This window comes from Delphinus delphis, chromosome 19 (assembly GCF_949987515.2).
Source record: "Delphinus delphis chromosome 19, mDelDel1.2, whole genome shotgun sequence".
Lineage (NCBI taxonomy): Eukaryota > Metazoa > Chordata > Mammalia > Artiodactyla > Delphinidae > Delphinus > Delphinus delphis.
The window spans coordinates 39,265,708-39,282,443 of record NC_082701.1 but is presented as its reverse complement, the minus strand read 5'-3'; the positions used below and the strand labels follow the sequence as shown (position 1 = coordinate 39,282,443).

The following is a 16,736-nucleotide window of genomic DNA, read 5'->3' as shown; positions in this document are numbered from 1 at the left end:
TCCCTCAAAACTCTTTAATGTAAAACAGAATCTCAGAGTCGCAACTGGAATTTTCCAGGAAAGCTGCCTGAGGGGTCCACCTCAGAGGGGGAAGATTTAAAATGCTGGTGACAACACAATGAGCATAAAATAGGGTGACTGTGGCATCTGTAAGTAAGGCAACTGCCAGAGTCAACCATACTACAGACGGGTCTCCCTTGCCAGGTGTGGGACAAGGAAGCATGTTCTCTGTGGTACTGAGATTATTTCTGAGATATTTATTTTAGAATGAAGAACTCAGAACACCTAAGTCACAGAGGAGACAAGTATATTGTGGAACTTTAGAAAACTTTAGAACCCCAAGGCCTGAATTAGAACAACAGCCCTGCTGGGGTAGTGTACAGGCTGGACATAAACAGGGGAGCTTTCTCAAGGCTGGAGCATTCCCAAAGGCTTTAAAGCCTAATGGATGTTTTCCATCCTCCAAGGCAGTCCTTTAGATGTGGGTAATGGATAATGTATCGTTCCTAGATAAGAATTTTCTTTTAGGGCTAAATTTTTAGAAAATGGAACAGTAAAAAAATATATATTAAAAAAATAAAGTTCCCAAATATGTTTTACTTTGGTTTTCGATTCCGTCAGACTTGTCCTTAAATCCTGGCCCTAACAGTGAGTCAGTGAAGGAGCTTAAGAAAGTTGCCTCTCTGAGCTTCACTGTAACAGGAAGACACTTACCTGCGTCCCCCAGGCTGGACACAGAGTTGGCGCTCAGTATGGAGAGAGCAGGCCTTACTGGGCTTTCCAGTTTTACATAAGGGGTGGAAGGCAGTACTAGACGTTCAGTAAACAGTAGGCACTAGACTAAGGCACGGGACCAATGAGGATCGAGTGTTTGCCTCTCTCCAGAGCCTCTCCACACTGAGACGTGTGGGAAGACTTCAGAGACACCGGGGCCTGGCTCCTCTCTCATCCCATCCCTGTGTTACACTTCTGTACAAATGTTCAAAGCTTCAGGTGAGAGAGAGGATCTCCTGTGCTGGTATTTCAGGCACAGGCAAGGGGAAAACTGGGGGAGTTATTCAGACTCCGGGGTCCTGAAGCCCTTTCTCAGATGATCCTAGAAATTTTTATTTTTTAAGGAAAAAGCAAAAACACTACAAACACCTAGCATGTGCCAAGTGAGTTGTTACATGTCCATCTACTGTCTCGTTTAATACAGTAATGCTGCCCCCAAACTCAGAATTTAAATGGTTATTTTGTAAATGAAGAGGCTGGACCTCAAGAGGGTTGGGTAACCACAGCAGGGTCACACAACTAGAGGGAGATGGGATGTAAGTCCAGGTTCTTCAAGTCATTTGTGGTCCTCCAGAAAGAGGCGGCTGCTTTCAGTATCCACATGCCCCACCCTCAGAACCAGTGCTTCAAGGGCCTGTGCGCTGGGAGAGCGAGGTTAACGGACTGACTGGGAGAAGACCAGGGAAAGCGCCTGAAGCGGCCAGCGGTGGGGAGTGCTTCGCACTGGTTCCCGCTCCCTTCTAGGGACGCCCAAAGGGGTACTTACCCGCCAAGCCAACCTTCAACACTTGAGGACCTTGTGAAAGGCACCATAGATAGAAAAGCCATTCCTGGGAATCCAGAATTTTAGTTTACACATCCAGAAAGGCATCTGCATTTCCTACTTCCTACAACCTCAGGGCACCAGTGCTCCAGACAGATGCCCACTTCCTAAAGGTAAAGCCCTTCCTCGATATTTGGGATCTGTTTCAGTTTCTATTCTTGCCCACCTGTGTTGGTCCAGTGGAGGAGAGAGGCGTTTCTGACTTAATTGTCTCAAGTACAACTAATGCTCTATTAGCCCCCTTTTAAGAAGTCTTTTCACTGGTAACCATTAAATAATAATGAAAATCCTAAATGTCCATCGACAGATGAATGGATAAAGAAGATGTGGCACATATACACAATGGAATGTTACTCAGCCATAAAAAGGAATGAAATTGAGTTATTTGTAATGAGGTGGATGGCCCTAGAGTCTGTCATACAGAGTGAAGTCAGAAAAACAAATACTGTATGCTAACGCACATATATGGAATCTAAAAAAATGGTACTGATGAACCTAGTGGCAGGACAGGAATAAAGACGCAAATGTAGAGAAGGGACTTGAGGACACACGGGGGGAAGGGGAAGCTGAGACAAAGTGAGAGAGTGGCATGGACATATATACACTACCAAATGTAAAATAGATAGCTAGTGGGAAGCAGCCGCATACCACAGGGAGATTAGCTCCGTGCTTTGTGACCACCTAGAGGGGTGGGATAGGGAGGGTGGGAGGGAGGCTCAAGAGGGAGGGGATATGGGGATATACGTAGACTTATTAGCTGATTCACTTTGTTGTGCACAGAAACGGACACACCACCGTAAAGCAATTATACTCCAATGAAGATATAAAAATAATAATAATGAAAGTCAATCATCAGAGCCCAGGGCCCCACCCTCCTTGCTCTCGGCTCCAGCTACCCTGCTATGCTTTCAGTCCCCAATTGCCAAGCTTACTGTGGCCTCAGGAACCTCCCTCCAGTTCCTCTCTCAGCCTCGACCCCTGCTCCCACCCCACCTCCCTCATGTGGCACCTACTTCCTCAGCAAAACCTTCTGGGCCCCGTCTGTGCTCTCATAGCATCTTGAACACCTCTGGACAACTGTCATTCATTCATCTGCTCAGCCCTCTTCCCGCCACTGGCGATTCCAAAAGGAACAAAACCAGGCAGGGTCCCCGCGCAACGTGGCATGGCGAGTGCATTCTAAGGGGATGAGTGTTCTGGCAGGACCGCATTTAAGCAACCATTTAACAATTCGTATGATTCTTTCTAAAGTATTCTTCTCCAGTGATTAGGGAGCAGAAGGTGAAACAGAAAACAAGAGCAAGTCACTTTACAGCTTTATTTCCAACCTCAGTGCCAGGCGAACGTGATCACCAGGTATTTGTTGAAATCTTACTAATGATAACGGCATTAGAGCTTTAAAAACTGGGGGGAGGGACAGAGATTCATTCTTGAAAATTCCACAACCGTGATTCCAGGGTGATGAGCAAATTACGGGTTTTAAACCCACAGAACCACAGCAATCCTTTTAAGGAAAGATGTCATAGTAACGCTGCCTACCTCACACATGCTGAAAATAATTTAAGCGTCTGCTAAGATTGCTTGAAAAAGAAGGAAGGAACGGGAACAGGAACAGACTGATCTGCTAAAAGTAATAGAAAAATGTTACGATTGTCAGTTCTTACGGCATTAAAAAGCCAGAAAGGGAGAGTCTCAAAGATGTACAAGATCGTCAGTCACTTCCATCCCTCCTCTGCATCAAATGGCACAGAAGGCATCAGGGCCCTCCTGGAGGCTGTGGTTTGAAATGGTGCTGCGATGAAACTGCAAAGAATACAAATAAAGATGAAAACAGCAAACGGAGAAGGAAGAGAACAGAGAAAAGAAATGCTGGAAATCAAATAGACAGACCTCAACCAGACAGCCAGGTCCAAGCAGAGCTTTGCCTATGGCTACTAGGCGCACAGCCCCAAGCCAGGTGGGAGAGAAACAGGACAAAGGCTGTGAGAACCAGAACAGCAGAGGGTCTCAGGGCATAGAGTGTTACAAAGACAACATGAAGAAGGGGAAAAGGAGAGAGATCTCTACTTTGCACCAGTAACAAATGAGCTCTTTTTTCCTGCAGTGGTAACTGTTGTAAACAACTGAAAAACATACTTAATAATCACAAATTATAAATGTTCCTGGAAACTCCCTGCTTCCAACTAGTCCATGACAAATATCTGCAGAGGGACCTCAGCATCTGCTCTGAAGTTCAGGGGAAAGTAATTCTAACCAATGGGGGTGTGCCAAAGTATCACCCTCGGGGTCTGACCAATTAAATGGCTGCTTCTTTGTGTGGCGTTTAGGAGAGATGACAGATTGAACAGTGCAGCAGAGAAACCTACACATTTAATTGCAGTCCAGGCATTCTGCCCCAAAGGGCAAGTCAATCAGGGAAGAAAGCAGTGCAGAGTGAAGTCTTCTAACAACACTGAAAACAAAATAAACGGACCTGCAGTTTAATTACCCCGAGATCCTTCTTTCATCAAAACTGATGACAAAGCCCATCAAGAATAAAAAGACTCTGATCCTCCTTGTACTCTTCTACAGGGAACAGGATTTACCAGATAAGCTTGTCTGGACCTTCTGATTGAAGAAGCTGCTTTCAGTAGACACTATGACAGTGACTGACTAATGGGTAACCATGATAAAAAAAAAAACGTTCAAGGACACAGGAACTAGGTAAGAGGGTTTGTGTTACTCCTTACCCTAGGAAAAGGCAGTGCTTCAGGACGGGGAGTCTGCCTAGGATCAAAATGATGTTCTTTACGTAGCCAAATGTACTGGGTGTGGAAGGAACAAAGACTCTAGATTTTGGTGCTATTTAATCCCTTTAATTTCCTCAAAAACAATAGAACCTGCCTGCTTCACTGAAACTGGTAATTGAAAGAATTAAAATAACAAGCATTTCTAGAGCTTAGCACATAATAGGTGCTCAGTAAAAGTTGGTTATAAATAATTTTAAGAAAATATTTTTTAAGGTTCTTTAACGTGACAATTTATCTGCTCTATCCTCTACTTAAAAAAACAAACAAAAAAGGCTGATACCTTTAACCAGGCTCCATCTAGTTTTCCAAAGACCCTCCAAGAACTAAAGACTCCAGGCCCCTCCCACTAGCTCTTAATTTTATAATGTCTGAAGAACTTTTCTGTGAGGTGGTCAGAAGTGGTTTCTCCACAATGCAGCCCTAGGCTGTTTCTTTCCAATTCTACTCCATTGCTAATAAATTTGTCACTTTTCCTGTAGCCCAGACAGCTTAGACTGTCCCTTAGCTCCTCAACCCCTCTTGTTCACCAAATTCAGAGAATGGAACATTCTAGGCCCTACCTGGTGCTCTGTAACTATTTGCACTGCACTGAAGTCAGATGGGATTTGGGGATAAATCCAGGATGAATCCAGACTAACCCCTTCCTCCCAAAGACCTTTGGGCTTGGTTTGATGTTTGACCTCAATCTGAAAATTATGCTGACTTTCTGAAAAGTTTTCTGCTCTTGCCAGGATATGATATGCCCAGTATCTATCCCAAGAAGCAGAAATGGAAATTTCTAGTTCACCCAGTACCACAAAGAAAACCTTTGTATTCACACGATATTATCTCCTCGTGAAGAACACCTGTGCTTACCAGGTCTTCAGGTTTTATTCTTTGCCTATATATCCCACAACACAGTGCAAACTGCCTCATATTCACCACTCCTTGACAGATCCAAGAAAAAGAGCCACCTGTGCTGATACCCGGAAGAACTGCTGTTTTCAGGGATGTTGTGATGTGCTGCTACTTCACCCATTTGCTCCTGGAATTATAAAGTGGCAGAATAGTCTTCTTTGCAATGGGGCAGGGACACGAGATGCACAAAAAAACATTACCCAAACCTTTACCTGCCCCGTACTCATTAGTTTCTGGTTTGAGACCATCACTGTTCTGAAATAACTCAAGCAGTTATAATAATCCACAAAGACCCCAAGATTACTCCCTAATAGACAATAATAAAGCAGATTTCACAGTGGCAAGCAAGAAAGAATGGTGGGGGGTAGGGGTGGAGTCCAGAAAACAGGGGTTCCGAAGATTGTTTACCGGCTGGGTACCACCCCACCCCAAGCAAATTACTTAATCTCTTCTCCAGAAACTCGCCTAGGTACAAAACAGTTCAGCAGTTGCCATTAGATCCAGCCTCCACGACGGAGGAAACTTTCAAAGGCTAAAAAGACCCCAGGGTCACTTGTGAACTACCTTGCTCAGGAAACACTCAAAAGTTGGGCTAGAAATCCTGGAATTCAATAAAAGGAAACTGTAATTTAAAAGGCTAGTGAATTAGAGGCTAAAATTTCCTATCGTTATTAAAAAATAAATAAGCAAGCACAGCTTGAATCCCGCATCTACCAAAGGTAACAGACTAGCAGTCAATTCAGGGGTTTCATTTTATAAAATACACGGATGCAACATGGTGTAAACTAGGAAAAACCACCACGCACCAGGAAGAAAGAATGACCTGATCCCCAGAAGAAAGATCTGCACCTGTATAAAGGCAAGGGCAGTAAAGGTCTTGTTGCCTTATCTCCTTTTCAAACCAGAAGCAGACACTTCTTCAGCCAAGCTCAAGTATTAGAAGTCTTGACTTATTAAGCACACCAAGTTTCAAAACACAGGCATACAAGTTACAGTAAAGACAAGCACATCCTGTTTGCACTTGACTTCCTGTTCTGGGCTGTCTGATCTCTTTAGAGGGCTGCTCCCTAGCCACAAATAAGTAACCTTTCACATCTGTCAACCACTGGTTCACTGGACAGTATTTCAGTGACAACAAAATATAGTTCCATGAGTCAGGTAAAAGATGCACCTAAAAAGGACCAAAAAGCAGTCATGAGCCTCTAAGACACTTTCTGGATTTCCCAGGCTTCATACTGACATCTGACCTACAGTAAACAATAAAAACTTAATACAAATAGTGCTGAGATAAGAAAATTAAGCCTGGAACAAAATTTGGAATATGAGGGCTGGGAAAAAGAGCAAGAAAAATTGGAAATGTTTTTATTATTAAATGTTGGCCTCCTTTCAAATGTAGAAGGAACAGATCTCTGTCAGCCAGTCCCCAGTGAGCAGATCCCCAGAAGGGAACCACGCAAAGCGATCACAGCAGTTAACAGGGCCCTTCTGGTGAACACTGTCCCCAATCCAACCTGCTACCAACCTCAGTCTACTTTTCAGCACTGCAAAAGCCTTCAGTTGAGAGACCTGAAGCCTCCACTTCAAGCCAAACTTCCACTGTTTTCAAAGAGGTAGTGGTTCTTCCAAGCCACATTCAGTGCTGGGAATAAACACTGGGCAACGAATATCCCAGTTTTTATGCACAAGTTATTTAGCCTCTTTGGGTCTGCTTTCTCATCTGGAAAATAGGAGGGTTGCACTACCCTAATCTCTAATGTTTCTTCCAGCTGTAGAAGAAATGCAGGCATCCAACAATAACAGTTAGCAGAAGATGCTATGGCTTCCTGCTTTCCTTCACTCAAATAAGATGCCTCTAACATCCCACATCCCGCAGTGTGAATCTACCTTGATCTGCTTCCCAAGCACCCAAGGATTTTTTTCCCCTTTCCCTTGAAATGTGGATCAGAAAGTTTCCCACTTGAAAGCAATATATTAACAAACCTTGAAGACTCTTCTTTACACGTGGTCTTGTTATTAAGATGGTAATGTAATCCATCACTTGGTTCCCATGCTGGTCATATGATTCCTGGAGTGAATAGACCCACAAAGGATGGAGAAGATTGACCAGCAACATGTGGTACTCCCTCCCACACAGTGACTGCTAATGGGGAAAGAATGAGGCAAATCTGGGTAAGAAAAGGGAGTGGCGAAGACAAGTTCGATGAGTCAGTGCAAAAAAAGAAATAAGAAAAGAAAAGGAAATGGAAAAGGAAGGAGGGAAGCAAACAAGAGGGAAAAATATCTAAACCAGTGAGTAGAAACTTAAATCTGAAATTCTGTTATCCATTCATCCAATAGCTATCCAATGTCTACTATGTGCAGGGAATGGAACTAGACTCTAGAGGAGATACAAAGGTCAACCAGATAGCTCTGCTCAATGAGTTTATGGTCTAGTAGGAGAGATAAAGGCATGTACACAAACAGTTGAAAAATATGGCAGAAAGTGTGCTGTGCCATAAAGGAGACATAAAAGAATCCTCCACTGTGAGACTCAAAGGAGGAAATGATTACTCCCAGTGAGGGATCAGAGAAGGCTTCATAGGAAGAATGACATTTCAAGCCAAAAACAACAGAAACAAGGGTACACAAGTAGGAAATCAAGGACATATCGTTTCAGTAAGTAACTAGATTTAATTTGAGACATAAGTGGGTATGAAGGGAGAGATGGTAATAATAATAGGTAACGATCCAGAGAGCCATGGCTAAATTGGATAGCTGGATTGGAGCCAGACTGAGTATTCCAAAATCAGACTCAGAATTTGAACTTAAATCCAGTGGGGAAGGAAGGGGAGTGGGGCGGTGGGGAGGGAGGTTGACAAGTTAGGAGCTGGAGGAATCTCATAACTTAACCCATAAAATTAAGGTAATAAAATCAACACAAAATCAATGTGTGAAGATACACAGAGTCCCTCCAAAGAGATACAATGTCTTCCAAACCAAAAGCAAGAAAAGAAGCGGACAAAAAGGCTTGGATGATGGCATTAATATATTTAAACAAAGAATGTGACCACATCAAAGTGTGGTCAACAAAGAAACTTAGAAAAATGTAGAAAAAATAGAGGGGGCCACATTGACTCCAGAATCACCCAAGGCAGAGAAACACTGCAAAGAGGCGACAAGCCATCTTCTCTGTGATGGGACAAGGTTCCTTCATGAAGCTTAAACAGAAACAGCATATAGTAGCAGTTAGGGGTATATGGGTTCTTGGAGTCAGAGGGACTTGGTTCCAATCTCAGTTCAGCCTCCTACTAGCTTGGACAGAGCCTTGGTTTCCTCATCTGAAAACTGAGGATAATTGTGCCTACTTTGCAGGAGGACCACTGGGAGAATTAAATGTCCTACTGTATGCAAAGCACTTAGTGCAATACCTGGCATACAGCGAGCAATAAATAATCTTAGCCTTGGGCTTCCCTGGTGGCGCAGTGGTTAAGAGTCCGCCTACCGATGCAAGGGACATGGGTTCGTGCCCTGGTCCGGGAGGATCCCACATGCCGCGGAGCGGCTGGGCCCGTGAGCCATGGCCGCTGAGCCTGTGCGTCCGGAAGCCTGTGCTCCGCAACGGGAGAGGCCACGGCGGTGAGAGGCCCGCGTACCGCAAAAATAAAAAATAATAATCTTAGCCTTTTTGTAACTGTGTTCTCTCCTACCAACTATCCTGTCACATTATTCCATGCTCACGAACGCAAGCTTGATATTATTAAATTTCATTTTTCAGATCTCTTGATATTTAACAGCAATGTCCTAGCAAAATCCAGGATCCAGACAACAGGAAAGGAATCCACTCTAAAATAAAAATTGGCGTTCCACTCTGAGCACAGTCACTCAAGTCTGAACAAAATCCTGTCTCCAAAAGACTGATCATTTCCAGGTACAAAGCAAAATCCATTAAGAAGAATCAGACCTGAAACATAGTGACCAAAATCCTCAGAGGTCTTCCTGAGAAGCTAGATGGCACCCAGCTGACCAGTCCTACCTGATGCCACCCTCAATCTACAATAAGTCAACCTGGATGATACTTTTCCATACTTCTCCTTACTTTCCACCTCTCTCATACCCTCCAATCATGCACTGTGGTGAAACACTTATTCTCCCTCTCTAACCTTCTAGAGGTCAAAGATGCCATCTTGTCCATCTTTGCATTCTTTTTTGGCCACATCCCAAAATATCGTGCATCAAACAGAACCACCATAAATATTTATCATAAGAATGAATTTCAAACATGACTTTTCTTAACACAATCCATTGCGATCTGCCATTGCTGCACCCTGAGGCCCTCTTCTGATTTACTGAATTCTTATTCTACACTTTTCTTCCCCTCCTTTCCTCAATCTCTCCATACCTGAGCTACCAAGTATTACAGAAAAGTCAGAAGACTTTATTTACTGGGTTCCCAACAAATTCATACAACTGGGACCAAGCCATCAATGGGCTCAGAAATCTTTTATTCATCTCTAGTTGATGTCTCATAGCAACTTTCCAAAGAGCAGTGTTGTGCAGGATTTAGAACATAGGGCCTGGAGTTAGACACAACTCAAATTCTTCCTGTGTGATCTCAGTTGAGGTACGTGAGGTACTTAACTTCCTTAAACTTCATCTTCCAAATCTGTACAATGAAGTACCTAACTGAGGTAATTAACAACAGAGTAATAGCTCAAAAAAATTGGAACTGTTACTCTTAAGTAATCTTCCAAACCCTATCCCCTCTTCCACTCCTTCTTTGTCAGATAACTAGAAACCTCCTCTCCTACTTTACCAAAACAATTCAACTGGGCCCTGTCCACTTGAGAGGCAATGGTGGTGCAGTGGGGAACACTGGGGTCAGGAGTCCAGCTGGTGCCACAGACCAGATATGTGACCATGCGCTGATTGTTTCATTTGTGCCTCAGAGTCCTCAATTGCAAAACAGGTATTCTAATCTGTTCCTTGTAGAATCACTGTGAGAATTAAATGGAAAAATATGAAAGAGCAGTAAGCAGAAGAAGAAGGGGAAGAATAAGCGAGGTGATAAGGCTTTCAAGTAAAACAGACCCAGTTTCAAATTCCAGTTCCATCACTTAACTGGTTGTGTGACCTCAGACAAGTTAATTTCTCCAGACCTCAGTTTCTTATCTGTAAAATGGGGGAAAATAACTTCACAGGGTTCTTAACAGGTTTAAAACAATGTGCAGACTAACTGGCATGTTAATTTCCCACCCTTCTCTCTACCTCTTCTTTTCTTTCCATCTCAAAACCTCCCCTTTATTCACAGGGCCAGTAGAATCCACCATTTTTGACCATTAGTTAAAAAAAAAATTAGTACATCTCCAATGTATCTATATTTAACAGCAAATTAGACAAGTACTACTACACAAATATACTGTGTTCTATATAAAGCAGAACACTAAGAAGAAATTTCAAAGGGTAAGATAAAAATACAGAAAAACTTAGCTCTAATAATTCCTTCCCATACCCCAAAAAAGGTTCCATATGTCCCTAAAATTTGGAAATTCATTTTGGAGGTCACTACACTTTTATGGAAATTGGTTCAAGACAAAGATAAATAGAATAGAGTTGGTATAGCTCCTAGCACAGTGACGGGCACAGAGAAGATGCTCAGTGAACATTGGTCCATTACAGTTTTTAGAAAACCTGCCTCTACACACATACGTCCCTTACAAGTTTGCACAAAGTGAGCTCTCAGCTCAGTCTCCCTTTCTCTTCAATTCCCCCATAGAATAGCTGGTGCTCTACTTCACTTCCATGTCACACACTTGTTCATGAACTGTGCTTCAATCTACTGAAAGCCCTTTCTCCAAGGTCACCAATGATCTTGTGATGGCTAAATGCACGGCTTTTTCCTACATCAAACCTTGACGACCTCCCATATGCCGATGACCTACCTATCTTCTTCCCTTTGATTCCCACTGAAAGTGCAATAGCTTGACTCTCCTTTAAAGACATATTTTCCTCCCTGTCCTTCCCTGGCTCCTCCTTTTGCCCCTTAAATATCTTCTAGGGCCCTGGACTAACCATTCTTCCTTTCCTTCTCTAGTGAATTCTATTGGTTTTACTTTTAAAATATATCCTGCAAACATCCCTCCTATGTCCATGGCCACACCCTGACTTATATGCCATTATCTTTCTCAAAAACTAGAGCAAACACCTCCTTACTGGCCTCCTCTTTGCCACTCTCTTTTCTCCACATAGTAGTCAGGGTAAACTTCTCTTTTAAAAACTATACTCTGCCTGAGTTCCCCGATGGCCCAGTGGTTAGGATTCCAGGCTTTCACTGCTGTGGCCTGGGTTCAATACTTGGTGGGGGAACTGAGATCACGCAAGCCACGTGGCGTGGCCAAAAAAAATACACACACACACACACACGCACACTTGTTACTCTCCTGCTTTAAAGCCTTCAGTGGTTTCCCACCATGCCCTTTTGTAAAACCGAGACTCACTACGGCCCACAAAGGCCCCATGTGATGTGGGCCCTGCCTACCTCTTCTGCTTTACCTCATGCCACACACCCCCATCACCCTCCACCCCCCATTCACCTCACTCGAGGCCCTTGGTGGTCTCCTTTTATTTTGACTTCCTCAAAAAAAAAAATCATTTATTGCCCCCAAGGCCTGCACACTTGTGGTTCCTTTCCTGCCAGGAACATCCTCCACAGCTCTTCACAAAGCCAGCTCCTTATCCATCAGACTTCGGCTCACCTTCCCTACAGTGCAGTTGTCTGGCACACAGTGGAAGCTCAGTAAGTATCCATTGAATGAATAGAGTCCTCAGTCTTTGGAATCAATCTCAGGCTTCAGTTTTAGTAGTCATTTCCAAATTCCTGCTAGATATCCAGACTTTAAATCTAGCATACCAAAGACACTCAAAACCAAACCCTTCGTCTTTCCCCAAACTAGTTTCCTCCAATCTTCTGAAATTATATGAGCAATATAACACCCACTTTCTGCTTCAGAAGTATGAATTTCCCATTCGTTTGCTCCACCTGCCCAAAATTCTGATCATCCATTAAAACCGAATTCAGGACTTCCCTGGTGGCACAGTGGTTAAGAATCCACCTGCCAATGCAGGGGACACGGGTTCGTGCCCTGGTCTGGGAAGATCCCACATGCCGCGGAGCAACTAAGCCCGTGAGCCACAACTACTGAGCCTGCGCTCTAGAGCCCGTGAACCACATATACTGAACCCACGTGCTGCAACTACTGAAGCCCGCACGCCTAGAGCCTGTGCTCCACAACAAGAGAAGCCACCACAATGAGAAGCCCGCGCACCGCAATGAAGAGTAGCCCCCGCTCGCCACAACTAGAGAAAGCCCACCTGCAGCAACAAAGACCCAACGCAGCCAAAAAAATTTTAAAAATTAAAAAAAAGAAACTCTTCCTCATATTCATTAAAATCACTCCTCCCCCAATTTAAGCCCATTTCCTCTTAAATCTTTGAAATATAGGAAGACCAATTAATCAAAATCCCCAAGCAAAAACTATTCTTGTACTCAAAGATGGTAATCAAGCCATCCCTTAGCTTTTCCTTCTCTAGGCTAAAATCTTTCTATTTTTTTTTAAACGTATAACGATAAGGAATTTTTTTTAACTTTTTAATCATCTTTATTCCTCTCTTAAGTATGGGCGGACCAATATTGGATTCCACATGCCAGTATCTAACAGATGTTATGTCCCAGCCCTTATGGTTCATCTTTCTTATTTTACTTTTATTTAGTTATTTATTTATTTTTGCCACATAGCACAGCATGCAGGATCTTAGTTCCCCAACCAGGAATCGAACCCATGCCCCCAGCAGTGGAAGCACAGAGTCCTAACCACTGGACCGCCAAAGGAATTCCCTGGTTCACCTTTCTATAATCAAATTCCACAGTCCCCAATATGGCATGTTAGCCCCCCAAAAGTTGTGAATTACCCTACAAACTTAATCACTTATTAGAATTAATGTGAAACCCCTTCTTCTTTTAAAGCTCACCTTATTCCATTTTGTGATGACTCCCTTCACTCATCAACCTGGTTTGACGCTCCACTATTGAGGTAGATTTTAACAAATTCTAGGTATCTGAAGCACAACAGAAAAGCTTGAGAGGCTGGAGTGGGCATACCATTCATGTCAATCAAGGTCTCCAACCACGGTCAAGGCCTCTCCAAGGCCAAGTAGGCTCTGAGTACCTCCTCCTTCCACCTCGAAGATAAAGTGGCCTTGCAAAAGACAAGACCTTTAGCACCCACCTACTGAGCAAAGGCACCTTTTCTGTAGAACCCAACAAGGTATATTTATCTACAAAGAGACAAACCAGGTGCTTACAGCAGTGTAAAAACATGTTTTCCCTCTGAGTCTTACCAGAATGTATGCTTCAATGTCAGAAGTAGCTTTACAATCACCGATAAAATAGGGATAACAAAACCTACCCAACACAGGGTACTGTAGGTATCAAATAAAATGATACAAGGGAATAATTTTGTAAGGTACTATACTACGTTAGGTGATGGTCTAGAACTAGGTTTCAGGAAGTCCTATAAATCTTCAAATTAACTTTGGATGGTTACTTGATGGTTTCAGGTGACATATACAGAATAGGCACCATGGGCTCAAGTTCATCAAACAAGAACAAAAACATGCCATCTAACTAGAAAGCTTATGGATTTTCTAATACTGCCAAGACTAATAAAGATGTTTTGACTAGTGGTTTGACCCTGGAGACCCACTTTAGCCACTGTCTAATGGTGCTGAGCTCTACGTCAAGGACCAGGTCCAGTGAAGGAATTCAACAGTCTAGTGGAAGAGACAGACACTGCTGTGGAAGTCCAAATAAGGAAGAATAACTACCGGAGGAAGTCAGGGAAGGATTCACATATGAACTAAGTCTCCTGGGGATGAGCACTTTGCCTGTCAGAGAGGAGGGGGAACCACCAGGAAATGGCACAGTGTCCTAAAAGGATGTGGTATAACCAGGGACTGGAAAAATGAAGAGTTCAGGGAGGTTGGAGAGGAGAGAAATGGCTGGGAAAAGGAGAGGGAGATAAAATGAGTAACAGGTAGGATAGGGTCAAATTATGAAGGACTTTCCCAATCTAGCTAAGTAGGAAACAGAGAACAAATGGCACTCTGAAACGTTGCGAATGAAAAGATTAGATTTGGCCTTTAGGAACATAACTTTGGCAACAAGAATGAGAGGTTGGAGCAGAGAAGGATCTATGGTGCAGTGACAAAAGCACAATCAAGATTTGATAAGGCTTTGAATCAGAAGTTACAAACTCAAATTCCTGGAGGCAAAGTAGGTCAAAAGTGACATCTTCGTTGTGTAACATCTGGGAGAATGGTGATTATCTGTGATCTTGGAAGAATGCAGGCCCCGCCTAAAAGTCTTCACACATAAAATTTTAAGCCATTGGGCTGGTTAAACAAAATAGTTTTTGACCTATGATAAATTAAAGCAATACAGTGGGAATGAAGAAAAGACACACATCAAACAGTACGCCAATATAATCAAGAGGGTTTAGCAACCACAGATTTATCATATTTAGAGATGTGTGGCATAAAAAGAATGAAGAGGCAGATTTGGTAGATATAATTAACAGAGTTCAAACATACAGCAATACAAGCAGATAACAGATACTGGGTAGGGGAGATAATGACTTGTTATGTACGTGTTGAACTTAAGACAAACCTGGTAGGTTTGTGAAGTTGGACAAAGCTTGTCAAGATTTGTCAAGTTGGAAATAAGGATCTGAAGTTTGGGAGAGACAGCTGGGCTGGCAAAACATACTGAGGATGGCTGAATTCATGGACATATTTGAGATCCTTAGAGGAAAGGGCTGGGAAAAGAGTGAAAAGAAACCCAAGACAAAGCGCTGGAGCACCTCGACACTTATGGGATAATCAAAAGAAAATGAGAATAAATAATGGAAGGATACTCTGGAAACTCAGAAGAGACAAGGTGGCCACAAAGCCACAGAGAGAAGGCTGCTGGGGAAAAAAAAAGAATGGTTCAATACTGCCAAATGCTAGGCAGAGATTAAGTAAGATGGAGGCTGAAATCAGGACCAGAATACTGGGCCTGGAAATCAGGAGTTTACTTGTAATCTTCAGGAAAACAGGAATAGGGTAATGGGGGTAGAAGCCAAAATAACAAAGAGCTGCTAAGAGGATCCGAGTTGAGGAAGTACAGTGGAGGCTCGTGCTCATTCTACTCTTACTAAGGACCTACTATGTGCCAAGTACCATGGATATAATTCTAACAAAACAGGTGCTGCTTCTCAATCTAGTCCACGATCGAGGAGACACAGGATGCTCCTGAGTACTCATCCAGTCTTGGTGAGTAAGAAGAGATTTCATGGAAGAAGTGATTTTCAGACTCCAGCCAGTTAAGCCAGTTGGCCAGGTTAAGCTGGGGCAGGGTGTCTCAGAGAAGGCTTGCCTGCGCAAAGGCCTGAAGTAGAGTGAACATGGACCACCTGGGGGTAATTGTAAGGCACAGGAAAGAGCAAACTTTAAAGAGGGTTACTGCCTGGTGCTGAGGCTGAAGATTTCAGAAGTTTAGAAGTGAAGAGCAGGAAGGAGATAGGGCGGCAGTCTGAACAGAATGAGGGGAGGGTCTTCATTAACACCTCAGAAACTCACTGGTAAGACAGTGCTTTCTACAATTCAGGAGTCAAAATTATTAAGCAGAAAAGCAAATATGTTTGCCCCCTCTCTTCCTTTAACAATGGTTTAGTATGACTAAACCATTTCTCACAAGACACAGAAAGAATAGAGACTACAACAGCAAAAGATGGATAAAGCTGTAAACCTGTTTGATTTCTCTAAGGTTTATATAATAAACGGTCTTATTAGGTCCAAAACCACATCCAGATCCCAAAGGAAATGAAACTTTTCCCCTAACATCCCCTCCAAAGAGTTGAAGGACTTTCAGATACCCAACGTGATAACACGTTGACTCACTTCTAAAGACTAAGGCTCTTCCCAGTTTCTGCATCAGCTCAGTCTAGCTCAAGACACTAAGAAAAAACAGTCTGGGGTTACCTGATTTTGCCTGTTTCAAAACATGGCCAGGGCAGAAAGCAAGCTGCCTCCGGTTCCTGCCGCTGCTGAGGTCCTTGGAGCCGGGTTCAGATGAGATCATCTCAGGAACCAACAGCAGCGGCTTTCAGGCAGTGAATGGTGCTGCCTGGGGACGTATCTTTGGTAAGCAAGATTGCAACAGAGCAGGCGGTTTACCCAGGGCAGTGCTGACTCACGCCAGGCAAAACTCATTTCCCAAACAACTCAGCCTGAGCCAACCGCAATCAACTGCAACCTAGAAAACAAGAGGCACCCCACTGATTTTTCTTTCAAATGGAAAGCTGATTACTGGGGGCAGGTGAACCTCGTTCCCCGGCTGCTGGTCACCCAGAAAAGTTCCAGTGGTCAGTCACCTTCTG

The 16,736-nt window shown here is 43.3% G+C and overlaps 1 protein-coding gene across 7 annotated transcripts in view; it reads right to left on the bottom strand.

Annotated features, from left to right (window-relative positions):
- The window catches only part of RFFL (ring finger and FYVE like domain containing E3 ubiquitin protein ligase), a 67,874-nt gene that overhangs the window by 30,047 nt on the left and 21,091 nt on the right, over positions 1–16,736 (bottom strand). The window contains exon 1 of one of the 7 annotated variants that reach the window (XM_059997750.1): positions 16,339–16,707. The exons of 4 other annotated variants lie outside the window; for them this stretch is intronic. In XM_059997750.1, coding sequence (XP_059853733.1) covers positions 16,339–16,438 — 100 coding nt within the window. In that variant the 5' untranslated portion in view covers positions 16,439–16,707. Of the gene's footprint in view, positions 1–16,338; positions 16,708–16,736 lie in introns of those variants that run through there. 2 more of the 7 variants (XM_059997749.1, XM_059997752.1) reach the window with 2 other exon arrangements.